Source organism: Molothrus ater, chromosome 39, assembly GCF_012460135.2.
Source record: "Molothrus ater isolate BHLD 08-10-18 breed brown headed cowbird chromosome 39, BPBGC_Mater_1.1, whole genome shotgun sequence".
Taxonomy (NCBI): domain Eukaryota; kingdom Metazoa; phylum Chordata; class Aves; order Passeriformes; family Icteridae; genus Molothrus; species Molothrus ater.
Window position 1 is genome coordinate 434,788 of NC_071666.1, and position 14,488 is coordinate 449,275.

The 14,488-nt window shown below is 62.2% G+C and overlaps 2 protein-coding genes across 2 annotated transcripts in view; one reads left to right on the forward strand and one right to left on the reverse strand.

Annotated features, from left to right (window-relative positions):
• The window catches only part of LOC118700868 (galectin-4-like), a 4,288-nt gene extending 4,187 nt beyond the window's left edge, over positions 1–101 (reverse strand). Inside the window, 1 exon segment of the mRNA XM_036405446.2 lies at positions 88–101. Within this exon segment, the coding sequence (XP_036261339.2) occupies positions 88–101 (14 nt within the window).
• Positions 102–1,046: 945 nt separating this feature from the next.
• Positions 1,047–8,782, forward strand: PLD3 (phospholipase D family member 3). Its single transcript, XM_036405447.2, has 10 exons — positions 1,047–1,096; positions 1,643–1,681; positions 1,787–1,914; positions 2,542–2,719; positions 3,949–4,069; positions 4,168–4,295; positions 5,004–5,204; positions 6,251–6,556; positions 7,347–7,446; positions 8,525–8,782. Exons 1-10 carry the CDS (start codon positions 1,070–1,072, stop codon positions 8,761–8,763), a joined length of 1,467 nt encoding a protein of 488 aa, XP_036261340.1. The 5' UTR covers positions 1,047–1,069; the 3' UTR covers positions 8,764–8,782.
• Positions 8,783–14,488: the final 5,706 nt, after the last annotated feature.

Here is a 14,488-nt window from a genome sequence, read left to right on the forward strand (position 1 = left end):
CCGAAACTGCCGCGAAACGCCCCCAAAACTGTCCCGAAATCTGCCCTAAACCGCCCCAAAAACTGTCCCGAAACTGTCCCAAATCGCCCCAAACTGCCCATAGCCGCCCCAAAACTGCCACGAACCTCTCCAAAATATGCCCCAAAACTGCGACGAAACTGCCCCAGAACGGACCCCAAACTGCCTCAAAACCTGCCCCAAAGCTGTCCCAAAAATTGCTCCAAAACTGCCCCAAAAACCGCCCCAAAAACTGTCCTGAAACTGTCCGAAAATCTGCTCCAAAAACTGCCCAAAACTGCCACGAACCCGCCCCAAAAACTGTCCCGAAACTGCCTCAAAACCGCCCCAAAATCTGCCCAAAAACTGCCTCAAAACAGCCCCAAAGCTGTCCCAAAACTGCCCCAAAAATGCCTCAAAACCTGCCCTAAACCCAGCCTGAACCCAGCCCTAAATGTGTCCTGAATGTGTCCCCAAATGGACCCTAAATGTGTCCCCAAATTGGTCCCAAATATGTCCCAAAATGTGTCCCCAGAACAGCCCTGAACGTGATTCTAAACTGCTCCTAAATTTGTCCCAAAGCGGCTCCAAAACCAGACTCTAACTGGCCCTAAATGTGTCCCCAAACTGACCCTAAATTTGCCCCCAAACAGCCCTAAAATGGCCCTAAATATGTCCCAAAATGAGCCCTAAATTTGCCCCCAAACAGCCCTAAAATGGCCCTGAATGTGTCCCCAGATGAGCCCTAAATGTGTCCCCAAACTGACCCTAAAACGGCCCCAAATGCACCCAAAACTGACCCTAAAAGTGGCCCCAAACATCCCTGAACCCGTCCTGGCTCTGCCCCAAATTTGGGGACCCCACCCTGCCCCGAGGGGGCCCAGCCCCAATTTTGGGGTGGGGGAGGTCCCTTCCCGTCCCCTCCCAGCGTTTGGATCCCGGGAATTCTTTGGGGTCCCCTCTGAACCCCCCCAGGGGATTTTTGGGGTCCCTCCCCTGCCCCTGCACCCCAGAAACCCCAAATTCCCCCAGGGGGTAAATCCGGATTTTCCTGTTCCAGCCTCGCGTCGGGATGGGGCTGAACGGAGCCTACAAGCAGGTAGGGCTGGGGACACCCCAAAAATCTGAATTTGGGACTCCTGGGACACCCCAAAACCCACATGGGGCGGATTCTCTGCCCCAAACCCCAAATTTGAGGGTCCCGGGACACCCCAAAATCCAAACTGGGAGGATTCCCTGCCCCAAACCCCAAATTGGGCGGGGGACACCCCAAACACCCTGAATTTGGGGGTCTCAGATCATCCCAAAACCCAAACTGGGGGGATTCCCTGCCCTAACCCCAAATTTGGGGATCCTGGGACACCCCAAAATCCAAACGGGGTCAATTCCCTGCCCCAAAACCCAAATCTGGGGGTCCCAAACCTCTTAATTTGGGATCACAGAGCCCCCAACTCCCCGAATTTTGGGGCTCCCCCAACCCCCAAACTCCCACAGGAACCCCTGGGAATGGGGGTGGGGGGATCCTGGGAATTTTGGGGGATCCTGGGAATTTTGGGGGATCCTGGGAATTTCAGGGTGTGCTTCAACCCCCTCCCCCCCAAATTTGGGTCTCCACCCCCCCAAATTTGGGGTCGTTCCCCCCCAGCTGGAGCCTCTGGAGCCTCGTGAGACGCCGCCCCCCAAGGTACCCCCTGCCCAAGCCCTTCCCTGCATCGTGGATGGGACAAAACCCCCAAAATTAACCAAAAACCCCCCAATTTCGGGGTGTGTGTCCCCCCCCAAACCCCAGCGCCCCCACGGCGCCGCGCTCTTCGTCCTCCTCTCCGTCCTCTTCCTCCTCACCTTCCTCCTCCTCCTCCTCCTCCACCTGCGCGCCCATGGCGGCGACGCCGACGTCACCTGTGGGGACACCTGCAGGTAAGGCTGGGTGTGGGGGCGAGGGGACCCCCAAAAACCCCCCAGGACACCCCAAAAAACTCCCCAGGACCCCTCAACAAACCCCACAGGACCCCTCAAAACCCCCCTGGACCCCACAAAACCCCCCTGGAGCCCCCAAAACTCCCCCAGGATCCCACAAAAAACTTCCCAGGACCCCTCAAATCCCCCCCCAGGACCCCTCAAAACCCTCTAGGACCGCCCCAAAAAACCCCCAGAATCCCCCCAAAACCCCCCAGGACCCCACAAAAAAAACCTCGAAACCCCCCTGGACCCCACAAAACCGCCCTGGAGCCCCCAAAACTCCCCCAGGACCCCACAAAAAACTTCCCAGGACCCCTCAAATCCCCCCCCAGGACCCCCCAAAACCCCCACAACCCCTCAAAACCCTCTTGGACCACCCAAAAAAAAAAACCAGAATCCCCCCAAAACCCCCCCGGACCCCCCAAAAAAAACCCCCTAAAACCCCCCCAGGACCCCCCAAAAACCCCCTAGGACCGCCCAAAAAAACCCCTAGAATCCCCCCAAAACCCCCCAGGACCCCCCAAAAACCCCCCAGGATCCCCCCAAACCCCCCCAGGACCCCCCAAACCCCCCCAAATTGGGCAGGATCGTGCTGGTGGAGAGCATCCCCGAGGGCCTGGCCGTGGGCACCGTGCCCGGCCCCTCCACCTTCGAGGCCTGGCAGGAGCTGCTGGCCGGGGCCACCCGCAGCGTGGACATCGCCTCCTTCTACTGGACACTGACCAACGCCGACACACGGACGCACGAGCCCAGCGCGGAGCAGGTCTGCTGCCCCTTCTGACCTCCCTAGCATTTTTTTGCCCTTTTTTCTTGGTTTTTCCCCCATTTTTTCCCCTATTTTTTGCTCCTGTTTTACCCATTTTTACGCTTTTTTTTGCCTATTTTTTACCCATTTTTTTTCCCTTTTTATGTCCATTTTTGCCCCTTTTTTGCCTACTTTTTCCCATGTTTTTGTCCATTTTTGCTCCTTTTTTGCTTGGTTTTGCCTGTTTTTTACCTGGCTTTTGCCTGATTTTTGCCCATTTTTCCCCAATTTTGTCCATTTTTTCCCATTTTATTTTTGCTCATTTTTGCCCATTTCCCCCAGTTTTGTCCATTTTTTCACCTGTTTTTTTTTTGCCCATTTTTACCCATTTTTCCTTGTTTTTTCCTCCTATTTCCCCCCATTTTCCCCCCATTTCTCCCTGTTTTTTTTCCCAATTTCCCCTGATTTGTCCCCATTTTCCTGCCCTCAGGGTGAGCGGCTCCTGGCGGCGCTGCAGCGGCTGCTGGCCCATGATTTCCCCATTTTCCCCATTTTCCCCATTTCCCCCCATTTTCCCCATTTCCCCCCCCATTTTCCCCATTTCCCCATTTTCCCAATTTCCCCTGATTTGTCCCCATTTTTCCCCTGCCCTCAGGGTGAGCGGCTCCTGGTGGCGCTGCAGCGGCTGCCGGACCACGATTTCCCCATTTTTCCCCCCAATTTCCCCATTTTCCCCCATTTTGCCATTTTCCCCCCATTTTCCCCCCATTTTCCCCCGCATTTTCCCCCATTTTCCCCATTTCCCCATTTTTCCCATTTTCCCCTGATTTGTCCCCATTTTCCCCTGCCCTCAGGGTGAGCGGCTCCTGGCGGCGCTGCAGCAGCTGCCGGCCCATGATTTCCCCATTTTTCCCCCCAATTTCCCCATTTTCCCCCATTTTGCCATTTTCCCCCCCATTTTCCCCATTTTCCCATTTTCCCCTGATTTGTCCCCATTTTCCCTGCCCTCAGGGTGAGCGGCTCCTGGCGGCGCTGCAGCGGCTGCTGGCCCATGATTTCCCCATTTTCCCCATTTCCCCATTTTCCCATTTTCCCCTGATTTGTCCCCATTTTTCCCCTGCCCTCAGGGTGAGCGGCTCCTGGCGGCCCTGCAGCGGCTGCCAGCCCGCGATTTCCCCATTTTCCCCCGCATTTTCCCCCATTTTCCCCATTTCCCCTGATTTGTCCCCATTTTCCCCTGCCCTCAGGGTGAGCAGCTCCTGGCGGCGCTGCAGCGGCTGCCGGCCCGTGGCGTGGCCGTGCGCGTTGCGGTCAGCGCGCCCTCGCCCTCCGCGCCCCTGGACGATCTCCGAGCCCTGGAGCGCAGCGGTGAGCGGGGACGGGGCCGCCCCCGAATTTGGGGGTCCCGGTGGGATCCCGGGGGGGGGTCCAGGCTCGGGTGGGTGACGGCGGTGCCGGCGCCGCAGGTGCGGCCGTGCGCGCCGTGGACCTGCCGCGCCTGACGGGCGGCGTGCTGCACACCAAGTTCTGGCTGGTGGACGGCGCCCATCTCTACATCGGCAGCGCCAACATGGACTGGAGGGCCCTGACGCAGGTGGGTTGTGACGGGGGCGGGGACAAACCCGGTGGGATTGGTGCCGAACCCCGCATGGATGGTGCCAAACCCAGCATGGATGGTGCCAAACCCAACGGGGTCAGTTTGGAACCCAATGGATGGTGCCAAACCCAGCATGGATGGTGCCAAACCCAATGGGGTCAGTTTGGAACCCAATGGATGGTGCCAAACCCAATGGGGTTGGTGTGGAACCCAATGGGGTTGACCCCAAACCAATGGATGGTGCCAAACCCGGTGGGGTTGGTGTGGAACCCAATGGGGTTGACCCCAAACCCAATGAGCTTGACCAAAACTCAATGGATGGTGCCAAACCCAACACAGATGACCCCAAACCCAATGAGCTTGACCCAAACCCAACATGGACGGTGCCAAACCCAATGGATGGTGCCAAACCCAACACAGATGGACCCAAACCCAACACAGATGGTGCCAAACTCAATGGACGGTGCCAAACCCAATGAACTTGACCCCAAACCCAACACAGATGGTGCCAAACCCAATGGATGGTGCCAAACCCAACACAGATGACCCCAAACCCAACGAGCTTGACCCAAACCCAACACGGACGGTTCCAAAGCCACCGGTTGGCGCTCAACCCAACGGCATGGGCACCCCCACCCCCATCACCGGGGCCATCCCAACCCCGTCCATCGGGGAGGGACAACGACGCCGTCCCACGCGCCGCAGGTGAAGGAGCTCGGAGCCGCCATCTACAACTGCAGCTGCTTGGCCAAAGATTTGGGCAAAATCTTCGAGGCCTACTGGTCACTGGGCGTCCCCGACGCGTCCATCCCGGCGCCGTGGCCGGACAGCTTCTCCACCTCCATCAACCTGGAGACCCCGCTGGAGATGATGCTCAACGGCACGGAGGCCGCCGTCTTCTTCTCGGTAGGTGCCGCACCGGCGCTGGGGTCACCACGATGGGGTCACCCCGATGGGGTCACCATACATGGGGGTCACCGTACATGGGGGTCACCACACTGGGGTCACACCCACTGTGGGTCACCACAATGGGGCCAAACCCACCCTGATGTCACCAAACCAGGGTCACCATGCTGGGGGTCACCACACCAGGGTCACCACACCATGGGTCAAACCCACCGTGGGTCAAACCCACCATGGGTCACCACACTGGGGGTCACCATGCTGGCGTCAAACCCACCCTGATGTCACCACACCGGGGTCAAACCCACCATGGGTCACACCCACCATGGGTCACACCCACTGTGGGTCACCATACCGGGGGTCACCATACTGGGGGTCACCACCCTGATGTCACCACACCGGGGGTCATCATACCAGGGGCTCACCATGCTGGGGGTCACCACGCTGATGTCACCACGCTGGGAGTCATCATACCAAGGGTCACCATGCTGGGGTCACCACACCAGGGGTCACCATACCAGGGGTCACCATGCTGGGGGTCACCACACCAGGGGTCACCATACCAGGGGTCACCATACCAGGGGGTCACCACACTGGGGGTCACCACGCTGATGTCACCACACTGGGGGTCACCATACCAGGGGTCACCACACTGAGGTCACCATACTGGGGTCAAACCCACCCTGATGTCACCACACCGGGGTCAAACCCACCATGGGTCACACCCACCATGGGTCACACCCACTGTGGGTCACCATACCGGGGGTCACCATGCTGGGGGTCACCACGCTGATGTCACCATGCTGGGGGTCACCATACCAGGGGTCACCATGCTGGGGCTCACCACACCAGGGGTCACCATACTGGGGGTCACCACGCTGATGTCACCACACTGGGGATCATCATACCAGGGGGTCACCATGCTGGGGGTCACCACGCTGATGTCACCACACTGAGAGTCACCATACCAGGGGTCACCACACCGGGGGTCACCACACCGGGGGTCACCACACCAAGGTCCCACCCCCCGTGTTGCCCCCTCCCCGCAGAGCTCCCCGCCCCCTCTGTGCGCCGCCGGCCGCACCCCGGACCTGGACGCTCTCCTGTCGGTGATCGACGGCGCCGAGTCCTTCGTGGACGTGGCGGTGATGAGCTACGTGGTCGGCACGGAGTTCTCGCGGCCGCGGCGCTTCTGGCCGGCCATCGACGAGCGGCTGCGGCGCGCCGTGGTGGAGCGCGGGGCCGCGCTGCGGCTGTTGGCCGGCTGCTGGCCCCACAGCCAGGCCGCCATGTTCCCCTTCCTGCGCTCCCTGGCCGCCCTGGCCGACAACGGAACCCGCTACGGCGTCCAGGTGGTGCGTGACAACGGGCGGGTGGCAACGGGGGGTGACATCGGGGGGTGACAACGGGGGGTGACAACGGGCGGGTGACAACGGGCGGGTGACAATGGGCGGGTGACATCGGCGGGTGACAAACGGGGGGTGGCAGTGCCCTCAGGGGTGTGACAGTCCCTTGGCAGGTGACAGTCCTTTTTGGGGGAGTCCTTTCGAGGTGTGCCAATCCCCTCTGAGGGGTGACAATCCCCTCAAGGGTGGGTGGTGACAATCTCCTTTGGGCAGGGGGTGACAGCTCCCTCAGAGGGGTGACAATCCCCTCAGGGTGGGTGACAGTCCCCTTGGGGTGGTGACAATCATGGTGACAATCCCCTCAGGGGTGTGACAGTCCCTTGGGGAAAGGTGACAGTGCTTTGTAGGGGTGTGCCAGTCCCTCAGGGTGGGTGACAGTCCCTCGGGGAGGTGACAGTCCCTTGTAGGGGTGTGCCAGTCCATTGTGGGGAGGTGACAGTCCCTCAGGGTGGGTGACAGTCCCTCGGGGAGGTGACAGTCCTTTGTAGGGGTGTGACAGTCCCTTGGGGTGGGTGACAGTCCCTTGTAGGGGTGTGCCAGTCCCTCAGGGTGGGTGCCAGTCCCTCAGGGTGGGTGCCAGTCCCTCGGGGAGGTGACAGTCCCTTGTAGGGGTGTGACAGTCCCTCGGGGTGGGTGACAGTCCCTTGTAGGGGTGTGACAGTCCCTTGTAGGGGTGTGACAGTCCCTCGGGGAGGTGACAGTCCCTTGTAGGGGTGTGACATCCCTGTCCCCACGGCAGCGCCTGTTCCTGGTGCCGTCCAGCGCGGCTCAGAGCCGCATCCCCTTCGCCCGCGTCAGCCACACCAAGTACATGGTGACCGACAAGGCCGCCTACGTGGGTCAGCGCGGGCGTGGGGGGCGCTCTGGGCTGGTTTGGGGGGTGATTTGGGGTGATTTGGGGCGTTTGGGCGCTTTGGGCTGATTTGGGGTGTTTGGGGGCGTTTGGGCTGATTTGGGCTGATTTGGGGTGTTTGGGGGCGTTTGGGGCGCTTTGGGCTGGTTTGGGGTGTGATTTGGGATGTTTGGGGACGCTTTGGGGAGATTTGGGCTGATTTGGGGTGTTTGGGGGCGTTTGGGCTTATTTGGGGTGTTTGGGGGCGTTTGGGGCGCTTTGGGCTGGTTTGGGGTGTGATTTGGGATGTTTGGGGACGCTTTGGGGTGATTTGGGCTGATTTGGGGTGTTTGGGGACGCTTTGGGCTGATTTGGGGGGTGATTTGGGGGCGTTTGGGGATGCTTTGGGGGTGTTATAGGGTGTTTTGGGGTGATGTGGGATGTTTGGGGCACTTTGGGCTGATTTGGGGCGTTTGGGGCACTTTGGGGTGATTTGGGGTGGGATTTGGGGCATTTTGGGGTGTTGTAGGGTGTTTTGGGGGCGATTTGTGCTGTTTTGGGCTGTTTCGGGGGCACTTCGGGGGTGTTTGGGGTGTTAGAGGGCGTGTGGGGGAGTTTTGGGGTGTTTAGGGGAGTTTTGGAGGTGTTTTGGGGTGGTTTAGGGCCTTTGGGGGTATTTTGGTGCATTTTGGGGAGTTTGGGGGTATTTGGGGGTGATTTGGGGTGTTATACGGCGTGTTGGGGTGTTTGGGGGCATTGTGGAGGTGTTTGGCAGCGTTTTGGTGTCATTTTTGGGTGGTTTTGGGTACTTAGGGGCATTTTGGGAGTGGCTTGGTGCGTGTAGGGCTGTTTTGGGATGTTTTGGGATATTTGGGGGAGTTTTGTCGTCTTTCGGGGTGGTTTTGGCTACTCAGGAGCATTTTGGGTTGTTTTGAGGCACTTTGGGGTGGTTTTGTGGTACTTTGAGGGGGGGGGTTTTGTGGTATTTTGGTGCATTTGGGTGCGTTTTGGGGGTGTTTTGGGGCGTTTTGACGCGTTTTGAGCTGGCTTTGCAGCGCGTCCCCCCCTGCCCCGTTTCCCCCCAGGCACGTCCAACTGGTCCGGGGATTACTTCGAGCGCACGGCGGGCTCGGCGCTGGTGGTGGCGCAGCCCGGGCCGGGCGCGGGGACGTTCCGGGAGCGGCTCCGGGCCGTGTTCGAGCGCGATTGGAGCTCCCGCTACAGCGTCGACATCGGCGACACCCGGAGCTGGGCCGGCCGCTGCGGGCCCCGGCAGCGCCGGGGGGACCCCGCGGGGGGCGCCGGGTTTGGGGGGCAAAAATAAAAGAAATGGGTTCGGTGGAGGTGGCGGTGGCGCGGTGTGCGATGGTTGGATCCTCAAACCCTTCCCTGGAGCCCCAAACCCCTCCTTGGACCCCCAAACACATTCCTGGACCCCCAAACACATTCCTGGACCCCCAAATCCCATCCCTGGACCCCCAAACCCCTTCCTGGACCCCCAAATCCCATCCCTGGACCCCCAAACCCATCTCTGGACCCCCAAACCCCTTCCTGGACCCCAAATCCCATCCCTGGACCCCGAAACCCCTTCCTGGACCCCCAAACATCTCCCTAGACCCCCAAACCCCTTCCTGGACCCCCAAACCCCTTCCTGGAACCCCAAACCCATCCCTGGACCCCCAAACATCTCCCTAGACCCCCAAACCCCTTCGTGGACCCCCAAACCCCTTCCTGGAACCCCAAACCCATCCCTGGACCCCCAAATCCCATCCCTGGACCCCCAAACCCCTTCCTGGACCCCCAAACATCTCCCTAGACCCCCAAACCCCTTCCTTGACCCCCAGTCCTATCCCTGGGTCCCCCAAACCCTTCCCTGGAGCCCCAAACCCATTCCTGGATCCCAAATCCCATCCCTGGTTCCCCAAACCCCTTCCTGATTTCCCCCCAAGCCCATCCCTGAACCCCCAAACCCCTCCCTGGACCCCCAAACCTCTCCCTAGACCCTCAAACCCCTTCCTGGACCCCCAAACCCATCCCTGGACCCCCAAACCTCTTCCTAAAGCCCCCAAATTCCTCCCTGGACCCCCCCAGTCCCATCACACTCCAGGGTTTTTTTTGGGATTAACATTTATTCTGGCCAAAACAAGCGTGAGGGGCCGGGCTGGGGGGCAGCAGCCTTGTGCCCCCCTTCCCTGGTTAATAGAAACACCCCAAAAATGGGCCCAAAAGCCTCAAATCCCCCCGAAAAAAAAGAAAAAAAGAGAAAAAGCTGGATTAGGAATTTGGGAAGGACGGAGGGAGTTAGAGAGGGTCTGGGGGAGCTCAGTCACCGCTTTTGGGGGTCCCCGAAGCCCCCCAGGCTGGAACGGGGGCTCACGGCTCTCCACAGATTTGGGGGCTCAGCACCAGCTGCGGCAGCTGGAATTTGGGGGTCCCCTCAGCCCGGAGCCCCCCGGGATCGCAGCGGGAGGAGACCCCCCCGAGCCCGGGGCTTTGGGGGTCCCCGGGGCACAGCTCCACATCGGGGAACCGCATCCTCCCCACCTTGGGGGGCTCCGGAGAGGCGCCCCCGGGGCTGAAACCCACCCTGGGCACCCATCGGCGCCGCCGGGGGTTCCCATCGCGGGGGGCTCCTCCTTCCTCGGGCGCCGCCTTGGAGCCGCCCCTCCTCATCCTCCCGGAGGGTCCCGCGCCGCCCGCGGAGGAGCCAGCCCCGAATTTGGGCAGTTTCACCCCAAAGCGGCGCCCGGGGGGCTCCGCGGTGCCGTCCAAGCCCGGCGGCGCCAGCTCCAGAACCGGAACCTTCAGCACCGGCGGTTCCGGAGCCCGGCGGGCCTCGGGGCGCTCCGGTGCCGGTGCCGGTGCCGGTTCCGGTCCCGGCAGGGCGAACCCCACGGCGGGGATGGGGAGCCGGGGCGGCCACGGCGGCGCCGAAGCGCCCCGAGATTTGGGTCTGGAGCGGAGCGTGCCGGGGGGCTCCGGTGCCGTCCAGCCCAGGGTCAGGCTCTCGGCGCTGCCCCCCCGTTTCGGGGGCGCTTTGGGGACCCCCCCGGGGCGGAGGTCGGGGCTGGAGCCCCCGAATTTGGGCAGCGCCGCCGCCGCGATGCCGAAGCGCGGGGCGCGGAGCCGGGGGGACCCCGGAGCGGCCCCGACCCCGAAGCGGGGACCATCCTCGATGTCACCGAACGGCGCCAGCGACAATTTGGGGACCTTCAGCTTGGCCCCGGCGTCTCCCACGGCGCCCAGATCCAGCTCCACGCTGGGAATGGCGATCCCGGGGGGCGACGGCGGAGGGGGGGTCCCGCCGCCCTCCCGCAGCTTGGCCAGCGCCCACCCGAGACGGGGGAGGCGGAATTTGGGGGGCTTGGGGGCGATTTCCACCGCCGGAGCCTCCAGCTCCCGGCCGAGCTTCCGCAGCCCCTCGGCAAACCTGGAGCCCGAGTCCGGGGGGCTGCCGGGGGGCTCCGGGCCGGCGAGGCCGAGCTCCGGCACCAGCTCCACGGCGGCTTTGGGGACGTCGATGGGCACGGAGGGGACGCGGAGCGCCGGGAATGCGCCCCGAGCCCCCTCCTCATCTCCTCCGGCGCCGGCGGGGGTCGTGGCCGGGCCCCCCTTTGCCCACGGGGGTGGGCTCAGCCCCAGGGAGCCCTTGGGAGCCGCCAGCTCCACGGCCGGGATGCGGGAGCCGGGCTCGGGCGGCTCCGGGGGCGGCGGCCGGGCCGCGGCCGCTTCCCGCACGGTCAGGCGGGGCCGCGGCGGCTCCGGGGGCACCGGGGGCACCGCGCCGGGGGCGCCGCGCGGCTTCGGAAGCTTCGGGAGCTTGGGAAGGGCCAATTCCACCGAGACCGGGGCGGCGGCGGCGGCGGGAGGGACGGGCGGCGCTGCGGGCGGCTTCTTGGGGGCCGTGGGCATCGCGATGGGCTGGGGGGACAGGGGCGTGTGGGGAGCCCCGACAGCCCAAAAACCATCCCCAAACCCACAAACACCCCCAAACCCATCCACAGGGAGCTCTGACACCCCAAAAACCATGCCCAAACCCATCCACAGGGAGCCCCGACAGCCCAAAAACCATCCCCAAACCCATCCACAGGGAGCTCTGACACCCCAAAAACCATCTCCAAACCCATCCACAGGGAGCCCCGACAGCCCAAAAACCATCCCCAAACCCATCCACAGGGAGCTCTGACACCCCAAAAACCATCCCCAAACCCATCCACAGGGAGCCCCGACACCCCAAAAACCATCCCCAAACCCATCCACAGGGAGCCCCAAACACCCCCAAACCCCACCCCACATCCATAGGGACTCTCCACACCCCATTCTGCATCGGCAGGGACCCCCAAACGCCCCCAAACCCATCCACAGGGACCCCCAAACCCCCCAAAACTTCACCCTCTATCCATAGGGACCACCCCCCCATCCATAGGGACCACCCCCCGTCCATAGGGACCCCCAAACACCCCCTCATCTATAGGGACTCACATCTATAGGGATCCCCCCTTCCACAGGGACCCCCCCACCCACAGGGACCCCCAAACCCGTGGGGGTCTCACCAGCCTGGCGGTGCCGTCCCGCTGTCCCTCGGGGGTGCCGGGGGTGCCCCGGCGCAGGTGCAGGGACACGCGGCAGCCCCCGGCCCCCTCCAGCAGCCGCCCCACGGCCTCGGGGGACGCGCCCTCGAAGGAGACCCTCACCCCCAGGACACGGTCACCTGCGGGCACACGGGTGGGACGGCCCGGGGGGCGCCGTGTCACCCCCAGTGCCACCCCTGAGCCACCCCCAGTGCCACCAGTGCCACCCCCGGTGTCACCTTGTCACCCCCAGTCCCACATTGTCACTCTCAGTGTCACCCCCACTGCCACCTTGTCACCCCCAGCGTCCCCCAGTGTCCCCCCAGTATTCCCAATGTCTCCCAGTGCCCCCCTATGTCCCCCCAGTGCCTCCCAATGTCCCCTCCCAGTCCCCCCAGTGTCCCCAATGTCCCCCCAATGCCTCCCGGTGACCCCCCAGTGTCCCCAATGTCCCCCAGTGCCCCCCTATGTCCCCTCAGTGCCCTGCAGTGTCCCCTCCCAGTGTCCCCCCAGTGTCCCCAATGTCCCCCAGTGCCCCCCTATGTCCCCTCAGTGCCCTGCAGTGTCCCCTCCCAGTGTCCCCCCAGTGTCCCCAGTGCGCTCACCCTGGCGCAGCCGCAGGGATTTGGGGGCCTCGGCCACGTAGACCCCGTGGCTGTCGCGGGCCAGGCGGAGCCCCCTCCCCAATTCAGAGCCCGGGCCCAGCTCCAGCACCTCCTGCATGGGAGGGGGCACAGGGGGACATTGAGGGGGGGGGGATCTCCCTCGGTGACCCCTCCCCAGCCCCGGGTCCCCCCCTGCAGACCCCTCCTCACCTCCATGGTGGGGGGGTCCCTCTTTTGGGGGGTCTCGGGGGGAACGAGCAGTGGTCGGTGGTGATGGGTCCTGGAAAAGGGGCACAGAGACCCCAAAATGCTCATTGCAGACCCCCAAACCCCATTACAGCCCCCCAAATCCCCCCAACTCCCTCCCAAAATCCCTCTAAACTCCATCAGAGCCCCCCAAACTCCATCAGTGCCCCAAAATCCCCCCAAACTCCATCAGAGCCCCCAAAATCCTCACCAAACCAAATCACAGCCCCCCAATCTCCCCATTGCACCCCAAACCCCACTACAGTCTCCTAAATTCCCCCCAAACCCCATCAAATCCCCCCAAACCCCACTAAAGCCCCCCAAATCCACCCAATCACAGCCAAACCCAGTCACAGCCCCCATAATCTCCCCCACTGCACCCCCAAACCCCATTAAAACCCCCCAAACCCAATCACAGCCCCCCCAAATCCCCCCAAACCCCATCAAATCCCCCCCCAAACCCCACCAAAGCCCCCCAAGCCCCATGAAATCCCCCCAAATCCCCCCTAAACCCCATCCCAGCCCCTTTTTCGCAGCCCTCACCCCAAGTTCCCCTCCTCACCTTCCCGCTGCGTTGCTGCTCTGCCGCTGGCTCCGCGTCCCCCCCACCCCCAGCTCGGGGACCCCCCCCCTTTTTTTGGAATCCCCCCTCCCCCCACGCAGCCGCCGGACAAGGGGGGTCCTTGTCCTGCCCCCCCCCCCGGGGAATTCCGGGAATTTGGGGCAATCAGCAGAAATTCCCGTGGGATGGAGCCGGGCTGAGGCCGGGATGGGGGGGAGAGACCTCGGGGACCCCCCAAAACTTGCTCATAACGCCCCGAACCACCCCCGGGACCCCCAAAACCTCCCCATAGCCCCCTGAATCACCCCTGGGAACCCCTAAATCCCCCACATTGCCCCCTAAACCACCCCCAGGACTCCCAAAATCACCCCTGGGACCTCCCAAACTTCCCCATAACCCCCTAAACCACCCCCAGGACCCCTTAAACCCCCCTCATAACCCTCATAACACCCTTGGGACCCCTTAAACCTCCCCATAACCCCCTAAACCACCCCTGGGATCCCCTAACCCCCTCCCGGGACCCCCAAAACCTCCCCATAACCCCTAAACCACCCCTGGGACCCCCCAACCCCCTCCCAAACCCCAAAATCACCCCTAGGACCCCCCAAATATCTCCTGTGATCCCCAAATCACCCCTGTGACTCCCTAAAGCACCCCTGGGACCCCTAAACAACCCCTGGGTCCCCCTAAACCTCAAGGGATTCCCATAACATCCCTGTGACCCCCTGAACAACTCCCCTTTTTCACCAGTTTTAGGGTCAAGATTGAGGGAAGACCTTCTTTACGCATTATTTATTTAGGGCTCTAAATTGAGAAGGAATCTCCTTATGCCGTCATTTTAAGGTTTAAATCGAGGAGAGAAAATGGTGGGGAAACGCGAGGGGAGAAAAGGGCGGGAAACGAGAGGGGAGAAAAGGATGGAAAACGTGAAGGGAGAAATGGACAGGGAAATGTGAAGGGGAAAATGGCGGGGAAACGTGAGGGGGAAAATGGCGGGGAAACATGAGGGGAGAAAAGGGGGGGAAATGTGAGAGGAAAAGAGAGGGAAATGTGAGGGGAGAAGAG

Excerpts from the sequence above, each read along its gene's own strand:
- PLD3 (XM_036405447.2), top strand. The coding sequence starts at position 1,070 with ATGGGGCTGAACGGAGCCTACAAGCAG. Across the intron at positions 4,296-5,003 it reads ACTGGAGGGCCCTGACGCAG|GTGAAGGAGCTCGGAGCCGC; the intron begins GTGGGTTGTGAC and ends CACGCGCCGCAG. Across the intron at positions 6,557-7,346 it reads CCCGCTACGGCGTCCAGGTG|CGCCTGTTCCTGGTGCCGTC; the intron begins GTGCGTGACAAC and ends TCCCCACGGCAG.